Source organism: Arvicola amphibius, chromosome 14, assembly GCF_903992535.2.
Source record: "Arvicola amphibius chromosome 14, mArvAmp1.2, whole genome shotgun sequence".
Classification (NCBI taxonomy): domain Eukaryota; kingdom Metazoa; phylum Chordata; class Mammalia; order Rodentia; family Cricetidae; genus Arvicola; species Arvicola amphibius.
This window is the reverse complement of record NC_052060.1, coordinates 27964650-27982912: the sequence shown is the minus strand read 5'-3', so window position 1 is coordinate 27982912 and position 18263 is coordinate 27964650. Positions and strand designations below refer to the sequence as shown.

The 18263-nt window shown below is 35.0% G+C and overlaps 1 protein-coding gene across 1 annotated transcript in view; it reads right to left on the bottom strand.

Annotated features, from left to right (window-relative positions):
- Dpyd (dihydropyrimidine dehydrogenase) overlaps positions 1-18263 on the bottom strand; it is a 780348-nt gene that overhangs the window by 677926 nt on the left and 84159 nt on the right. The window contains exon 3 of the mRNA XM_038311847.2: positions 2275-2357. Within this exon, the coding sequence (XP_038167775.1) occupies positions 2275-2357 (83 nt within the window). The remainder of the gene's footprint in view (positions 1-2274; positions 2358-18263) is intronic.

The following is an 18263-nucleotide window of genomic DNA, read 5'->3' as shown; positions in this document are numbered from 1 at the left end:
TTTCTCCTTGAAAGTTCTTGAATCACATTGAGATCTCTTCTGTCTAGGTGGGGTTTTTTTTTTCTTGCAAAAGACTAAGTTATTGATGTATTAAAAAACAGAAGGTGCCCATGAGTGATATACTACATCGTCTAAGGCAACTGGCTGCTAAACTATTTCATTGCATTTGGAGAGTCCAGACATTTATTCATATGTGCACTGTGTATGTGGACACATAAAATATTCAGCCTAAGTAAACAAGTGCATTTCACCACCATGTGATTAAATTCTGAATTAAATTATCTGGGCTGTTGCCCTACTCATTGCATGGGTGGTCAGAGGTCACTCCAACTAGGTAATTAAAGCTGCTTCCCCACCCCCATCCACTCATTCCTACTTCTTCTCCAAAAGCAATCTTTCTCAGTATGTTCTACATATTATTTACTTTAAAAGAAATTGGCAAAATTTTATAATCTTTTTATCTACTGTTCTCCTACAATTCAACTTGTTTTCTTCTTGAGGATAGATCCCCTGCACAGCTCACAGGTCTTTCCGTTCATTGTAGCTCACAGGTCTTTATGTTCACTGTGTTTCCCTCATTCACATCCACATCCATTCACGTGGCCCTTTCAGTTCTCTCTGTGTTTCTAGTCTTTAGTTCTTTTATTCAAAAGCATGGGAGCTGGCATCCTCTTTGTCTTCCTGTTTGTCTATGTATTTATTTCAAGATGAATAGAAATTAAATTACCAAAAAAATGGTTTCTAAATAGATATTAGTATGCACAATTCACATATTCAACAGTATAATATAAGCTGTACATAAATGACATGTTCAATTTATAACAGTGTGGTAGCTTTCAATAAAAAATAAAAGACATGTTTAAAAACAGGAGTTCATTCATAATTTCTGCCCTAGATTTTCCTACAGTATATTTTATACCTCATTTTTAATTTATAATTATTTTCAGTAACTTAAACTTTGCTAGACGGCCACTGCATTTTATACGGACACAAATTCTCTACTGCGTACTCAGTTTTATTTTTCCATCTTTTTTATTAGCAAAGACATTAACAATAAAATAGGTTCCCTTGCTCTGGCTGGTAATTTCTCCTGCACACTAGTAATATATTATTCCCCTTTTTGTGACATCATAATCATCTATACAGAAGTACCATGTATCTTTGTGTAGAAGCTACTGTTTCCATTAAATTTAATTACCTCCCCCTGTGGTTTTAAATAGAAGTGGCTTCAAAATGAGGGCAGCTTCTATTAAATTTAATTACTTTCTCCTGCTGCTTGCATGGTAAAAGGGAGGCTGCTCAATGAGAGTGGCTTCTAAACTAAAGTATATGGTAGCGGTGTGACAGCAATCACAAAATTGTGTTTAAACCACCAGCAAGTCTGTTAGATCTCCTGGTTCTCAAATTTTAACTTTCTATACCTGAAAACCATTTGACATAAATAAGCATTAAGATAACTTTTTAAGTCACATTGCTTCCTGAGGAAAACAAAGGAAAGTACACCATTTCTTTGCACAAATGCAGATTGGGCCACTGTGAGGTTCACACTGGGAACTTTTAGGGCTATTGCTGTTTGTGACTTTCTTCTTCTAAGGACGATAAACTTATTGCTCAGAAATTATTCATATTATTTAAATTTTTCCTTGAATGTAACCAAATAAATTTAAAGGATGCTTCACTAAAAGTTGTTTTTAAAAAGATAGCAAGCAAGGCTGGTTGAGTTTTGAGAAAATCAAAATAGTAATGTTAAGTGAAAATGAAAGCAGGCTCCTTATAGGTCTTTGCATCCAAAGAAAATGGTTCTGTGTTTTGAAATATTGAAAAAATGTAATTCATTTAAAAAATAATTTTTAATCTTGTAAAATATAACAAAAGATGAAATTTTATGTAAATCTTTTCAAGTTATATATTAATTAGGAACTGGTACTCAGCTTAGCTACCTTCACACAGTGTTTATTTTCTACTCACAGACAGAATTTAGATGAACAATATTTTCATTCAATTGCACAATTTAGTATAAATATAAAACAAGACACCCCGTAAGCATTTTAAGTAACAAATTAAACATTTACATTTTTTACTGTGCACTGAGGCTTAACATTTATGCAGCTTCCAAACCAAAGTGCAGCCTCAAGGGAAGTCTCTCCACTGACAAATTAATACCTTAGAGAACCGAGCTGAATGGTGGCAATGAACTCATTTGTTCCCCCAATAATGAAGAATGACTTTTTCTTTACCACATCTGTGACTGTTGCTATGGTGACCCAGACTTACCTCATTGCCTCTCGGAGAGCTCCTCGCTCACCAAGAGTCGTGTGCTTGATGTCATCAAAATTATTCTCCAGCTTCTCACAGCTCTGCAACACATTAAAACATGGAATTCATCTTCCACACCCCCAGAAAAATTACATCTATGCCGTTCTATAAATGTAATCGATTGTATTGATCATAGACTCATGGAAAAATAGGCACAATGCTTTAATTGGGTAAGATTCATTAAAATCGACAATGAAATTCAACAGCCACGAACTCACGAGTCTTCTGATGCAGCTGCGGGAGAAATCTTTTCATCATATTATTTTTTCAAAATAGGTGTAAAAAAAAAGTGTCACACAAAACTAACCAAACTGCCTGGGAATCAGGATAGCAATTAGTTTCCTAAAATAATCTTCAATTAATTAAAGCCCATGTAAATTCAAAAGAGAAAAATCAGTAAATAAGTTCAAAATAACATAGGTAAGTGTATATGATGATGATCCATTTTAAAGGTAGATACTGTGTACTGAAAATAAATCAGGCTCGTTGCTGTGATATCAAGTATTTGAGGGATACTAAATCAAGAACACACACCACGGGTTATTAAAACTTAGTAACTGTTTCTACTAAGTAGTGAATACACAGTACTAGTGCACTGGCTTTTCTAAAAGTAAATTTGTTTTTGTTGCAATCATTAATTTAGTGGTATATTTTACACAAACAATTGTATGTAACATACCAAGTTTTTAGAATGTAAACTTATCTGTTAGACTAAATGGGTATTTATTTTAATCTTTTCACACATTGGTGTTCTATAGACATTTAAGGCAACAAAAAGAAGTTTGGTGATTCTTTTTTTTTTGGTTTTGTTTGATTTTGGCCTTTATTTTCAATTTTAGAAACAGAATAGTTAAATAAAAAATTTAATTATTAATGTATCATTTCTATTCCCAAGTTATAAATAAACATGCTGGAATTCAGAAGACTGAAAGTTAGATTATTGATTTCCACTGTACAAGAGGTAATTAATTTCCAAACCACTGGTATCCAATTCATCATGCTCACCGTTAGTTCTTCGGTTTAACTAGATCAAATTAAGGAAAAGATCATTTTAATGAAGAATCAAATTATTTTAAAATGGAAGTCTTGAAATTTTCCAAAATAACTTAAATTCTGAATTCTTTGAACTCATCTAAAATCATTTGTTGGGCACATGCATTGGAAATCATTTTATGATCTTGACTGGTATTTTTTCACATTTGTTTCTCACAAATAAAAAAATTGGTTTAATGATGCTGAGTATATTATTTTTTTCTAATATACAGTTGGTGTTTTTTATGGCCTATTTACTGGAAATGTTCTTCAAAGTCAGTAAAGCTTCCTTTAGTATTAGTCAGGAAGATTTGCTATTGTGTACCTCATCTTTTAGTGAAACACGCCTGTGAAATGATATGTATATGCTTTAATACTGAAAATCACATCATATAGATAATCAATGAAGTACTATTTTCCTTAAATACCATCTGTCATTTGGAGTCATCTTCTCATAATTAAGTTTCAGTGCCTACAGAATCTGTTTTTCAATTGTATTCTGATCGATTGATCAACTTTCCATACTTGTGCTAGTACCACACATCTTAATTATATATTTACACTGTAATAAATAAATTATTCCTACATATTAAGATAGGACAATCACTAAATAAAAAGAGGCAAAAGAACTACATAATCTTTCAGGAAGAAAAGTCAAATAGTCTAACAAAAGTCAAGTCTTACGTGATTATTCAACAGTAAAATGAAAATTGAAGCCATAACTAAGCACAACTATGTATTTGGAGATGTGTGAAATGTAAAAGTAGACCATACAGGGTTGTTGTTCAAGTTTAAAAAGCACCTCACTAATCATAGATCTGTAAACTGTTACAGTCACTTTGGAAGATGATGCCTGTAGCTTCAACAGTCACCCATTTGCTTCCCTGGCCTTGCTGTTTTACACCCGAAAATAAAGTATAATGTAATCATCCAAAGTCCTGTGGGAAAATATTAACTCAAACATTGTTGCATATTCCCAAAAGCAAAAGCAAAAATATTTCATATTAAGATAAAATACATGGATGTAATACTTTCATACCCTAGGGAGCTATGTAGCACTGAGAATGAATGACAACAACTATATCAAGTAACGTAGAAGCAACCTCAAATACTACAGATCCGAATGCACTCACAGATGCCTTCTTATATTTTGCTCTACAAGTCTCAGGTAGCAATCCATCAACAACAACAAAAAAAAAGTCAGGGCAGGAGATCAGGGCAGGAACATCAGGAAGGAACTGAAGTAGAAGCCATGTGGAAAGCTGCTTATAAGCTTACCTCCCAGGCTCTATTTGCCTCATTCCTCATACAAGTCAAACCCAGTTGCTTAGGGATGGTACCACCTACAGTAGGAAGGCCTATTATGTCAATTACCCATTAAGAAAATACACTATAGACATGCCCACAGGTCAAGCCAATGAGGGCAATTTCTCACGTAAGTTGATTCCCTCTTCCAGGAGTGTCAAGTTGCAAATGCAATCTAATGTATGACTTACCCCATTTGTATCAAGTTCAATGATTTGCCAGGCTGTAACGAATAATCTAAAAATTGATACTTTCATTTGGAGGCACATTAAAAAGAATGGAATGTTTATGAATAAGTTGAAAAATAACTAAAACCCATGAAGAATCACATTTAAAAAAACTGATGGGAAAATATCCCAGTGCCATGAACTGGAAGACTTCCTTTCACTAAGGTGATACTATTCTATGCATTGAGCCAATAACCCCATCTATTAATAGCAAAATTCCACTTGATTTTTTTTTTTTCAGAATTGGAGAAACACTTCCCAAAGTTCACCTGATGCCAGAGGTTAGATATCAAAAACATGCATGGGAAACAGAATGCAGTTAGCAAGAATTAGACTTCCAATTCCAAAACTTTTTACCATGAATACAGATTGTGTAATTGTGGCATAAGCTTACAAACACACATATTAAAAAACAGAATTGAGAGTGCAAATTGACAGTAACACTTATGGTCCATTCAATATTGAAAAGTGAACCAATTCAGGATGGATTTTGCAGAAGGAACACATGAGCATGAAGTAAGACTCATAACTCACACTCAGTTCAAAACCAATTCAAAATTATCACAGACCTGGACAAGAGCTAACATTCAAAGGGATTTGTTTCTTATTTGAATTAATCTATGAAAACCAGAGTTTTCGTAGATCCAAAGGAAAAAAAAACCAAGAAATGGTATTTGATAAATGAGTCGTCTCTAGAATATATAAAAAATTGAACTCAATAAAACAACTTCGGCTTTCCCTGTATTTTTAAATGAGCAAACATTTCTCAATAGATAGCTTTCCATAGAAAATACAAAATGGGCAAAGAAAATGCAAAAGCGTCCACATAATTATTCTTCAGAGGAATCATGGATTACTAAACTCAGAGAGAAGGGTAATAATATCATTGAGCTACATTTTCACTCTGTCGCATGCTGGCCATGTGAATGTGGAGATTATGCCACACTCACAAACATTTGGTGCTGTCGTAGAATGCTAGCAGTTGAACCAGACAGGCAGGTCTATGTGGAAAAAAACATGTTGCCATATACAATGTACATTAGATTCTTACGTCAGCACTATCAATAACCGACACCAAGCAGAAACAACCCCAGTCAGTAAAATGACATATGGATTATCAGTGTGGTAATCCTAACCACAGACTATTGTTGTCTGTAAAGAGTGAAATCACACACATTGTCCACTGTGGATGAGCCATGAAACATTATGCTAAGTGGGAAAAGAAGTTGTATATAAATGATAGCAATTTATAATTCCATTTATAAAATACCTAGTCTGGGCAAATCAATAGAAAGCAGATTAGCGGTTGCCAAGGGCTGTAGAAATCACGAGGTTGGGTGCTGCTAATGGGAATTTGATTTCTTGGAAATGAGAAGAAATGTCCTGGAATTTGTGGTAATTAGGAAGCCACTTGTGAATAGACTACAAATTATGAAATTACACTTTCAAGAGGTGAACTACGTGGTATGTGTGACTTATCTTAGTAAAACTGTTATTTTTAAAATAGGTAAGCTGATCTACAGCATTGAAGCCCCAAGGAGGGCTAGTAGGATCGACTATGCACTGATCAATTAACTCCTGAAAGATTCACTTAAGTTTCTATAGGAAATTATAAAAACAAAAAGGTTTCAAGGGAGCTTGAAAGAAAGATTTGCTTATTTTGACTTAAGCATGATATAATACATATACATACCAAAACATCATGTTACTTCATTAATACACACAATGTTGTGTGGCTTAGGATATTACCTAAAAATAAACTTGAATTTAAAAGACATTCCTACAAATGAATAAAGTCATAAGAGTTTTAATTCTGACTAAGAATCATAATCCAAATGGATTTAAGATTTAAGAATTTAAATGATTCAAAATATTTGACAGCGAATATTTACTACAGTTTAGCAGGACTGTAATTTGGTTTTGTTTTTTATTGTTTGGGTGGTTGCTTAGGGGGTTTTGAGACAGGTCCCAAACTTGAGATTCTTCTACCTCTGTCTACCAAATACTGAAAGTATAGATGAATATTACAGTATGTGATTGTTGTTTGGAAGTATTATTATTTATTGCAACTGTTAGCTAAGGATCCATTCCTGCGACTGAGTCTGAGTCTAATAAATGGTTGACTCTGTAGTAAGTTAACTGTACATATTTTGCCTGTAGATGTAATGTTCTGTAGTTTTTTGTTCTTTTCTTGTTCTTTTGTTGGACTTTTGTGTTGGTTTGTTTGGGGACAGTTTCCAACAATCCAGGTGGGTGTCAAAACTCTTACCCAATAAAGGATGACTGTGAAGTTCTGATCCGACTACATCTTCCCTCCTAAGGTCTGGGATTAGAGAAGTGCTGTCCCTCACCCAGAAGTGGTGAATACTCAAAGACAACATTCATAAGGTTGGATATAATTTAAAAAAGGGGGGAATTAAATAATATCATATGTATATACATATATGAAATGTATATATGTATATACATTTCAAGTAATTATATATTTATACTATAGCATAAAATGACATTTCTAAAAGCTGTACAAAAAGTAATCAGTTTTTAGAAGAATCAGATTCTACAGAGTTTCAAGCGTCATTTTCATGGGACTGAGAATTCATTGGTTGAGACTAAATTTCCTACATTAAACAGTTAGATAAAGAACTTTAAACCTGAGAAATTAAAAATAACTTATCACAAATGTTACTTAGATGGATTTTTTTATCAAGCCATTGCTTCTATGAAAACATGTAACAGTTTTTAGGGAGATATTTTAAGATTAAATATTATGATTATGGAAAACAAGTGTCTTCAGCAGGGTTACCACTGATATAACAAAACATCACAACCAAAAGCAACTTGGGAAGGCAACGGTTTATTTCGGTCACAGTTCTGCTTAACAGTTGATCATCAAAAGCAGTGAGGGCAGGAACCAAAGCAGGGCAGGAACCTGGAGGTAAGAGCTCAAGCAGAGGCCATGGATGGGGTGCAGGTGACAAGCTTGTTCCCCATTGCTTGCTCAGACTGCTTTCTTATAGAACTCAGGACAACCACCCCAGGAATGGCTCCACCCACAATGGGCTTGGCTACTCCTTCAATCACTAATTTAAAAGATGCTCTATACCAGAATATTATAGAGGCATTATCTCAATGGAGGTTCCCTCCTTTCAGATAAATCTAGTTTGTGTGTCAAGTTGACATAAAACTAGACAGCAACCATCTCAGCTTTCTCCATTGCTCACACCACTGTTGTTCACCACGGCTGTATCTAGTGCGGTTACAAAGTATTGCTGCCCTTTCCTTAGGATGAAAACAAAGAGAGCTAGAGAGACTGTGTAGAGTGTATCACTGGTTATGCTTCCCGAGAACTCAGAAAAATGTGAAGGAAGCACCATAAATAATTATGTTGATAACTAGAATTCTCCTTAAATGTTCATAGTATCCCACTGCATTTAGGTGTGTTATTTATTTGGCTAATTTCTAATTTTTTTGCTTTTGTTCTAATATCTCTATAAAAACAGGGAAGGAATTGATGTGCGTGAATGAATTAAAGGATTAAAAAGTCTTAAGAAAGAAATAAAGAAGGGTCACTGTGATTATTCATTCAAACAAATTTGCTATTTAACTTAAATTACTACTTTCATCTAAAATCCATTCAAAGTGTGTGACCACTATCATCAGAGGTGACATCAAGATTGAAAATTCAGGGTGTCTAATTCTAAATCTATATTTTTGTTGCCTAATTCAAAAATTAATGGAAAGCACTGTTAATGTCCTCTTTGGTCATGTTATTTTTAGCATTCCTTTCTTTGGAATTAGATTACTACAGCTAACTATTTAGGTGAATCACTGCTAAGTCTGAGGTCTTATTTTCTTTTCAAACTTTAAATGACTGACTCTTGCTATGAAACCTTCTCTTATTAAATAAATGCCTTCTCAGAGACAGCTTCTCAACCATACATGGAAACAAATACTTCTGTTTAATTGGCATGAATATTTTCTTCAAAAATTTTCATGCACATATATCTCCTGGTGACATTTATTTGTCTGTAATTTAGCAAAAATCAATCTCTGTGTCTCACGGTGCTTTTGTTCAGTTGATAATTATTTTTTTTTTTGGTAAGAAAGCCTTGGAGACATTGCATTTTCCAATGGGAATTAGCAAAATTACACAGTGCCATACCTGAAGTTCTTTATTTTAAAACAATCATCTTCCATTTACCTATTGTCTTTAAAACTGGCAGTGCTGCAGGAAACATGTGGTTTAATTTTTAATAGCTTTGGCAAGGCATGGTAATTGCAGTACTGTAATTAAGAGATGATTTTGAAGATTGTAGTTTAGCCATTTAATGTTATTCCCTACACCTGAGCAATAACGCCAGAAACAAAATTCCATAAAGAAGAGCAAAGAATGAAAGCTGTCTGTCATTACATTATACGCACTGGCTTGGACTCCAGAAACAGTAAGAGGACCACATCCAGCCTGTGTCATTTAGTAACCATGTTTGAAGAGTCTTGGGGAATGCTGTATAATAATATGAAATAAGCAAAAATTAGTGCTTAATTTTCATTACTTCTCATAATTTATGGTTTTTTTGAAATGCAAGAAATAAGGAGATACAGCTTATAAAAAAAGATACAAAATCATGGAATTGTAATTATTTTCAGATTCATTCTGAATACACAGATTTCTTGACTGCTTATTTTTCCTACTGAGACAAGAGATGAAAATATTTCTTGGATACAAAGATTTAAAAAAAAAAAAGGACAGAGAAACAGAAGATCTGGAAGTGATCTCTCTTAAATACTCTAGGGCTCAAGAAACCATTAAGTCATCCTTCTGTTAGCTGAAAGAGATCATTTGAGAGTCTGAAGACAATTCAGCATTTTAATGAAGACAGTCTTCAAGTTCTAGTATGGACTTCATCTGGAGAGGGTTCAGAACTGTGTTTTCTATCATGAGATCAAACGGGAGCCTGACTTAGTATTAGGTTGACTCACAGAAAAAGAATGTTCCATGTTTCCTACTTCTAAGCATGACTGAGATTTATTACGCTCAACAAAATACAGAGAAAATAAGTAAGACTATAGGTATTTCAATAATGTACCTTAGCCAAAATATTTCCATATCCAGAAATAAAAAACAAATCCAAGATTATTATGTTCCATGAATATAAAAGAGAGTCAAAGTCAACAGGGCTTGAATTCTATTTCTAACAGTATTAGGCTCTCACCATATGTAACACACAGTTCAAGCAACCAACACCTTCATCTGCTTATCTTATGCATAAATTTAAGCATCGAAATTCCAATTGGTCAGAGGCACATAGGTTCCCTGTCCCACTCTTCATCATTATCCTCTCCCTGACATCGAGGATTAATTACTACATAAAAATTGGGCCAATAGCCTCCTCCCAAACTCCTTCCTCGGCTCTGCTCACATGGGTATAGAGCAAAGAAAAATTAAAAGCTTATTTGTAAATGGCAAATATCTTTAAAGAAACTGTCTGTTAGGTTAATGCAGGGTAATTTCAGAAAGCAATGTCAATCAAGCACAAGACAGATTATAGGCAGCTGACTATGCAGAGTAAAAAAGTTCCTGGAACCTCTGGAAAATACCAAAATGCTGATTTTGGAAGAACAAATAATAGTTTGCTAGGAATGTCAAGCAGGGGCACTTCTGTCTGTGTGTGCTATATACCTAACAGTGTGGAGAAACAAGGAATTCAACATACACTTGTTTAGGCCAAATTAATATCCACAAATATTTTGCACGCAACAGTCTTTATTTGGGTCTGTGACACCACCGTGACAAAGATAATGAGCAATTAAATTCCCAAGTGTTCAGATTTTGGCAGCAATTAAAGGAGAAACAGGAAACTAAGCATCAAAACCCTGTTTCTGTGGCTTCTTGCCAAACGAATCCCCACGGGTTGAAGGAAGGTCTAGAGTTTCAAGTGTGGTAGATTTTATGATGTTTTATAATTCATCTGTGTTAAGGACTAAATAAAATATAATAAAACTAATATGTAGAATACCAATATTGACACTAGAGAAAATGATAGTCACAATGTCCTAGCACTAGAAATTTAAATAGGATCACTAAATAAGTTACCCTTGTCTGATCTGTGCCAAAAAATAAAATCAAGTCAAACATGTCTACTTGACTACTCATTCATTCACATTCTGGATGGAGTTAGGGTGAAGTAAAGCAAGGACAGCTAGGTGCTCATATTTAAAAACAACAACAACAACAAGAAGACTGCTAATATTTTATTTTTATTAAAAATTTCCACCTCCTCCCCACCTCCCATTTACCTCCCTCCCCCCTCCACTCCCCCTTCCTCTCCTGACCAAAGAGCAGTAAGGGTTCCCTGCCCTTACTTGGGAAGTCCAAGTTCCTCCCCCCTCCATCCAGGTCCGGGAAGGTGAACATCCAAACAGGCTAGGCCCCCTCAAAGCCAGTATGCGTAGTAGGATCCAAATCCAGTGCCATTGTCCTTGGCTTCTCAGCAGCCCTCATTGCCTGCCATGTTCAGGGAGTCTGGTTTTATCCCATGCTTTTTCAATCCCAGTCCAGCTGGCCTTGGTAAGCTCCAAATAGATCAGCCCCTATTTTTATTAAGACTTAATTTTCATGGGTCTGTATGTTTTATTGGATAATCAAAATATCAAAAAAGACAGAGCTAAAATTTATATACTGACTAATCTAAATTTAATAAATTGAGAAAGTAATTTTAATCAATAAAAGGCCAAAGGCAGTTAATGGCATAGCCAGAAGAACTCAGGTCCCAGATGACTAAAAGGAAAGAAAATCTACTATCAACAAATGTACCAGGTAGAGAGCAATAAACATAAATATGAAAGATTGTGACCTGTTCCCATATTAGAGAGAAAAGAGACAACAGGTAAATTAATCATGTGCCGTTGCACTGATTAACAGTTTTTCACATCAAGATCAAAGATGGAAATAAACTAAGGGAAACCTGGCTCTAGTCGAAAGACCAACACCGTTGCCTACTGGAGACAATCCTAGACTAATTGCTGAAATTAGTTTCCCAGGTTCCCTTCATTATTATTGGACACGCAATATATGGTGAGTCAGGAGGGATGCTTACTTTTATAATCCCCAAATAGAGAAGCTAAGGCAGGAGGATCATGAGTTCCAGGCCACCTACACAGCAAGTTCCACCAGAATGCCTTACATAACAAGTTCTAGGTCAAACTGGGCTATAGAGTGAGACTCCATGCTATATAAACCAAGAGAGAAATTAAAGTGAAAGTGGGGGAAGAAAGGGGAGAAAGGAGGAAAAGCTAAGGGGAAGGAGTAAAGAGAGAATAAGAAGAGAAAACAATAAAAGAAATAGAGTAGAAGAAATGAGAGGAAGGGGAAGAGAGAAAACAGCAGAAGGGCACCTTGGCTCTTAGGCCAGAAATGATTCGCAGGATTCACCAATCAATCATGTGTTAGTTCAGCGTTTTTACTGAGGCATTCACTGAAGTAAACCAATTCAGTTTGATTAAGACAAATGGTGCGAAGTACGGACCTCCACATCCAGTGGAAGAAGAAGAATCAGTTGCCAAGAATAGGAATACATCCTGAAAGTTCCAGCTACTGCAGGAAGCTGGAGGCCCGCAACACACTATGTACTAAAGGAACCTTAAGGAAACCATCACGAGTTATGCAGACGATCCTGTAGAGGCAATGTCAGGTTCTTCAGTGTAAAATATGAAGGCAGCTTAAGTCAGATGACTCCCTTCAAGCTTTCCCATTGCAATAGTAAGGTATTTTAAGGCAGGGACTATAATGGATTGTCTTATTGAGGGAAATCGATGGAAAAAAAATACAAGTAGATACAATTGCGGTGGGATCAGAACTTGCAAGGATGATGTTCCTCTCTAGAATGAGTTGGTTATGTGAAAGTGCTCATCCTAAAGAATGTTCCATTCTAATAGTTCCCCTCAACTGAAGGCCTTGAAGGTAGCCTCCCTGAAACTCTACACCACACTCTAAGAAATAATTATTCAATTTGGATTTCTTTAAATTTCACACAAGCATCTGATAGAAAGATATGATTTCCAGCTCTCATCAAGAGATTCATATTTCAATAGATAATTGCTTTTCCCTTCACTGTGTCTTAACTAGCTAGTTTAATACCTTTCAGGGGACATTAAGATGTAATCATATTTAGCTAATATCATTTCACTAATGGTGGCCAGCTTACAAGCAGGCCCTCTCTCGGAGAACCTTGTGAGTCACAGGGAAATGCAATAACATCGTAGAATAGGAAAGATCTGAGCTTCCACAGATGGGGGATCTGTTTCTGAGTTCCAATTCACAGCTAAACTACTTCTGAATTCTCATGAAGATGAATGACCCCTCCATGGGTACATAGTCCCTCATAAAATGAGGAAGGTGATCAAGCGGCAATGTTTACACTGAAACTGTCATTGTCAGGGTTAAGTGAATCATGTTTGTGGACATATGTACTGAGTAAAAAAGCACTGGAAGATAATATAAGCTATATACATGATATATAATATATCAATATATGATATATATATATATATATATATATATATATATATATATATTTGGAGCAGGGTTTGATGTAGCCCATGCTGGCCTTAAAATCATTGTAGCTGAAAAAGATTCTGAATCTCTGATCTTGCTTCGGCTCACAAGTGCTAGGATTACAGATGTACACCCAAGTGCCCTTTTGAGGAGATGCTGTAGATTCAACTCAGAGCTTCCTGTAAGAGGAAGCATTCTGCCAACTTAGCTATATCTCTTGCCGTTAATATTCCATATGTTTTTAAAAGAATGAGATGAGTCTCTCCTTCATAGTATGTGCATGTATAAATGTTTGTGTTCATACTTATCGTGGAAGCTTACAGGCCAGCATCTCATGATGTAAGATGTGCTTATAGCTGGACAGAAAGACAAAGACACTGTGATGCCAAAGGAGTGGATGCTGTCTCTAAACATAGCTGTGTAAAGGCCCGACATTGCAATTTCAGACATCAATAGCCCTGAACTGCATTAGGAAAATGAATAGTTCACACAGCTCTAGCAGACCCTCTGGTAAGGAGTTTAAGTGAATGGGGCCGGGAAAGGTGGGGGATGGGAGGATGGGAGCGAGTGGGAACTGGGGTTGGTACAAAAAATAAAAAGTATATTGAAAAGAAATTTTCAATAATAAATATAAAAAAGGGACCAGCTCAATTGAAAGAAAAGAAAAACCTAATTCTAAGTATTTGAGGTATGCCCAAAGAACAAGTCTACTGTACAGTTATGAATTTATTTCCCTAAGACTGTGTTTTTAACCAAGATATAATTATTTTCTTTACACCAAGAATATAAAGAATAAATTAATTTATTTGTTTAAAAACAAAATCGGCTCTTTTCAAACAGGTTTTACAAAGTCAGGCAGGCCAAAAACTCATTGTGGAGTCAAGGATGGCCTTGAGTCATTGACATTTTCTCCCCAGTACTGAGGTTGTAAGCATGTAACTCCCACCATATCAAGTAAGTAAATCAGCTTTGTTAGTATTAATACATTTACTACCTTTAGTGTTTCATATACTTGCTGACATTTTATCATGTATGAATGATATCATCTTTGAGTAAGCCACGTGAAAATGACCACCAAGGATTTAATCCACTTCCATTGAGCTATGTCTTCTGAAAGTTAAAAAAAAAAAAAAAAAAAAAAAAAAAAACCCACCCTCTCTGAGTAGTAGAGGGGGTGGGGAGAAGAGGGGGGATGGGAGGACAGAAGGGAAAGGGAACTGGGATTGGTTAAATAAAATAAGATTGTTTTTAAAATAAGTAAATAAATAAATCAGGAATAAAAATATTGATAGTTTCTAATTTACAGAGAATACTACCATTACATTAAATATTATCACATAAAAAAAACTATAGACACATTATCACACTTAGAATTTCAACCTAAAGGGAAGATGTGTGAAGTCATCTTGATGCTTTAAACTTAAAGCAGGCCCCTGTTCTTGTAAGATTTTGAAGGGAGAAAGTCGACAATTCTCATTTGAATATGTGGTGTCTATACAGAAATACAAAGCTCTAGAATCAGGGACGAGATAGGACAAAGACAAACAAGCCCTTTGTTACCACTCTGAGGGCTTTTCTTCATCTCACAGGTAATTTTATGAGGTTAATGTTTTCATACATGGTATTTGTTTTTAGTACTGCTATTCACTTAAGAATGTTAAACAAATGTCTCATTTACTGAATCCAAAGTGTGTGTTCATGCATTTATTAATGACATGGAAACATTAGCTTTGGTATTCAGCAATTAATTTTTAATGTCTCTTTAAATTAGCCCAAATCTATAGAACTACACTGGCTTGTACAGCTATGTAATCCTATGCAACACCACACACAGCAGTTAAGACGCAAAGCTAGACACCAGGCAAACTCACAGCCATGAACATAATGACTTCTTTAGCACTGAAAAGCACCATTTCTTTCATTTTTATATAAAAAACTAATGATGGATGTCTATCATTCAAAGCTATCTTGGTCTGCTGTTTGGAAAAAATCCCTATGGATCACACACCAAAGAGACTAAATTCAAAGAGAAAGGAGTAATTTAGTAAGTTCAGTTGGAAAGTTTAAAAGCTTTAATGTACCATGAATTTTAAATGTACATGACAAACAAGCATGCAATCTAACTAAACATAAGTCTTTATCAGCAGTAACTAAATTGATAGCTGATTTTTGTTTATTAAAAAAGTAACATTTTCCTATTAACAGTTATGGAATTCTTGGTATTAAATAGATAATCATCCAAAAAAGCCCTAAAATAGAAAGCCTCATCATTATCTATAAAGGCACATGCATTTTAAGTATGTGGGGAAAAGATTAATAGAACCATTGAAGTCCTTGTGTTAAGTTAAAATTCAGAAAAGCAGTCATTTTTAAGTCATGAAAGAGAAAGTCTTCTAATATTCTTTTGGTTTGGGAGGAATAAAGGCTTTTACTTGACAGCTACATGAGTTCATATCAAAAAGAGAATTTGGCAGGGGTTTCTGAATCTATAAAAATTGTCTATTAGTCTGTTTTTAATAATTTTTCTTTGGCATGTAATCCTCTTTAATTAGATTCCACTCTCTGTAGTTTCAAGATTCCATAAACTGGTGTCTTATATACCAGCTGCCGAAGCAGGAGTTACTGTCTAAACGATATTCACAATGAGTATTTAGAAGGTTTACAATTATACCCTTGCTAATAAATTGTGCCATTTTCCCCAACAATTTTAAGTGCTAATCTTCAGAAGGCATTTTAAAATTAGCTAAAATTCTGTCAAGAGATTTACAAAAATTGTTAGCATGAAGATAATTATGTCACAGCCCTTGGACTCCAGCTCTGATTGTGTGCATAAATCAGAAAATGTCAGCTGTGTTTTCCCTAAATAACTGCCCCTGCAGCAATATATTATAGTCTAAACTCTTATTATAATTTTTGTTTCTCTTTCCTAAATATCAGACAGTTACTTCAAAAGTTTGGAACTGATTAAATAATTCATATTTCCCAGAATAGTAACTAATTATCAATTCTGAAATTGTAAGTATCAGCACTAAATATGTCAATATGGGAGGGATAAATACATTTTCCATTAACTCTGTATAGTACAGAGCAAAACAATTCAATGCAACAACGTTTTGAAAATGTTAATTAGGCATAAACACTAGCATATATAGCAGTATGCAAACAGATGTAAAAATTGAAATAAAATTCAAAATATTCATAATTTTATTTTAATGACAGAAGCATAGACACAAAGGTTTCTGAAGCATTATCAAATAACTTAGCTATTAATGTATACTACCCTATTTTATAGAATAAACAAGATCTTTCATCTCAGAAGAATTGAAAAAAATCTACTTCCTTTTTTATCCTAATAAACATAAATTACATTTTCTTTTGTTCAGACAAAATAGAGAAGAGACAGAATTTTGATTTGTTTAATAAATGTTATAATTAAACTTAGTAATCCATATACTCCATTATCTAGTCTAGGAAGTATTTGAATTGTGAATTTTTCTTAGACTAGATCATTTCAGAAATAGCAGAGATAGCTATAGTCTTCTGAAAATCATGAGTCTGGAGGCAATGGCCATAAATTGGGGCTTGGACTTACTAGCATTGTAAGCATTGTAAGACAAAGGAAAGCAAGTAACCAAGTAACCAATGCATTGGTTTTGTTTGTTTGTTTGTTTGTTTGTTTGGAACTGTTTCATTAACGATGCTCTGGGAAACTGAAGTTTTTTTTGAAATGTCCTGTCACAACACTAATCTTGTTCAACATTACAGGATGTTGTGTCCATTCAATGAAATCTCAGATTGGAAAAATTTGTGTGAGTTTAAAAAAAAAAAAAAAAAAAAAAAAAGGAAACTAATGGCAGTGGTGTAGCTGCTCAAAGCAACATTGTAGTCTCCACGGTGACATCAAATGGCAGGACCAAAGCCACCACAGGATGTTTAAGTTGGTGCTTTTAACAGAGGCTCAGAAATTCATTTTTGGGACAACAGATTTCTAAGTAGCCTAGAAATCCAAACTTATTCCTTTTTGGTCAAAGTAGTGAAATACAACTTTGTCTGTATTTGTCTATCAAATCAAAATCTATCAAGTTCTTTCTTCCATCATTTTTTGATAGCTTTGGTAATCAATACCTCATAAAACACCCTTTTATCACAGTACAGTCTTAAATATATTCGGAAGTGTTGGGGACTGCGGACCACCAGACCCTGAATTTCTTGCAAGCAACTTGTTTTCCTCTGCTCTGAGTGTCCTACAGCTGCTCTGAGCACCAGACCCTGATGGAAAGCTGGTGGGGCTGCAGCTGAAAGATCCCTTGATAGCTGGGGTGTGGCAGGAGCCCTCTATAAGCTGCCCCTGAGCACAGTAAAATGGGCATTCTTGGCATTCTTGTCTCAAGGTTGTCCCTGTGGCCCCATCTGTATGCCTGTCTCTGTCTCTGTGTGTGTATGATTTTAAATTTTCAGCCATGTTCCTGTAACACTGTAGTGAGTAGAACTTGGAATGGAGCTGGTGTAGTTTTACAGGGAAGGACAGCTGAAATGGCTCCGGTGGGTTAAGGTGATTGCTGCCAAGCTTGACAACCTCAGTTCAATTTCCAAGAAAAAAACGGTAGAAGGAGTGAACCAGAGAAAAGTCTCCCGCAATTTGTCCTCATTGTGCTATCAAAAATATGTACATGCAAACACACACACACACAGAGGGAGAGAGAGAGAGAGAGAGAGAGAGAGAGAGAGAGAGAGAGAGAACTCACAAACATGTGCATATAAACAGAGATATAGATGGATGGATGGATGGATGGATGGACAGACGGAAGGATGAATAAATAGATAGGTAG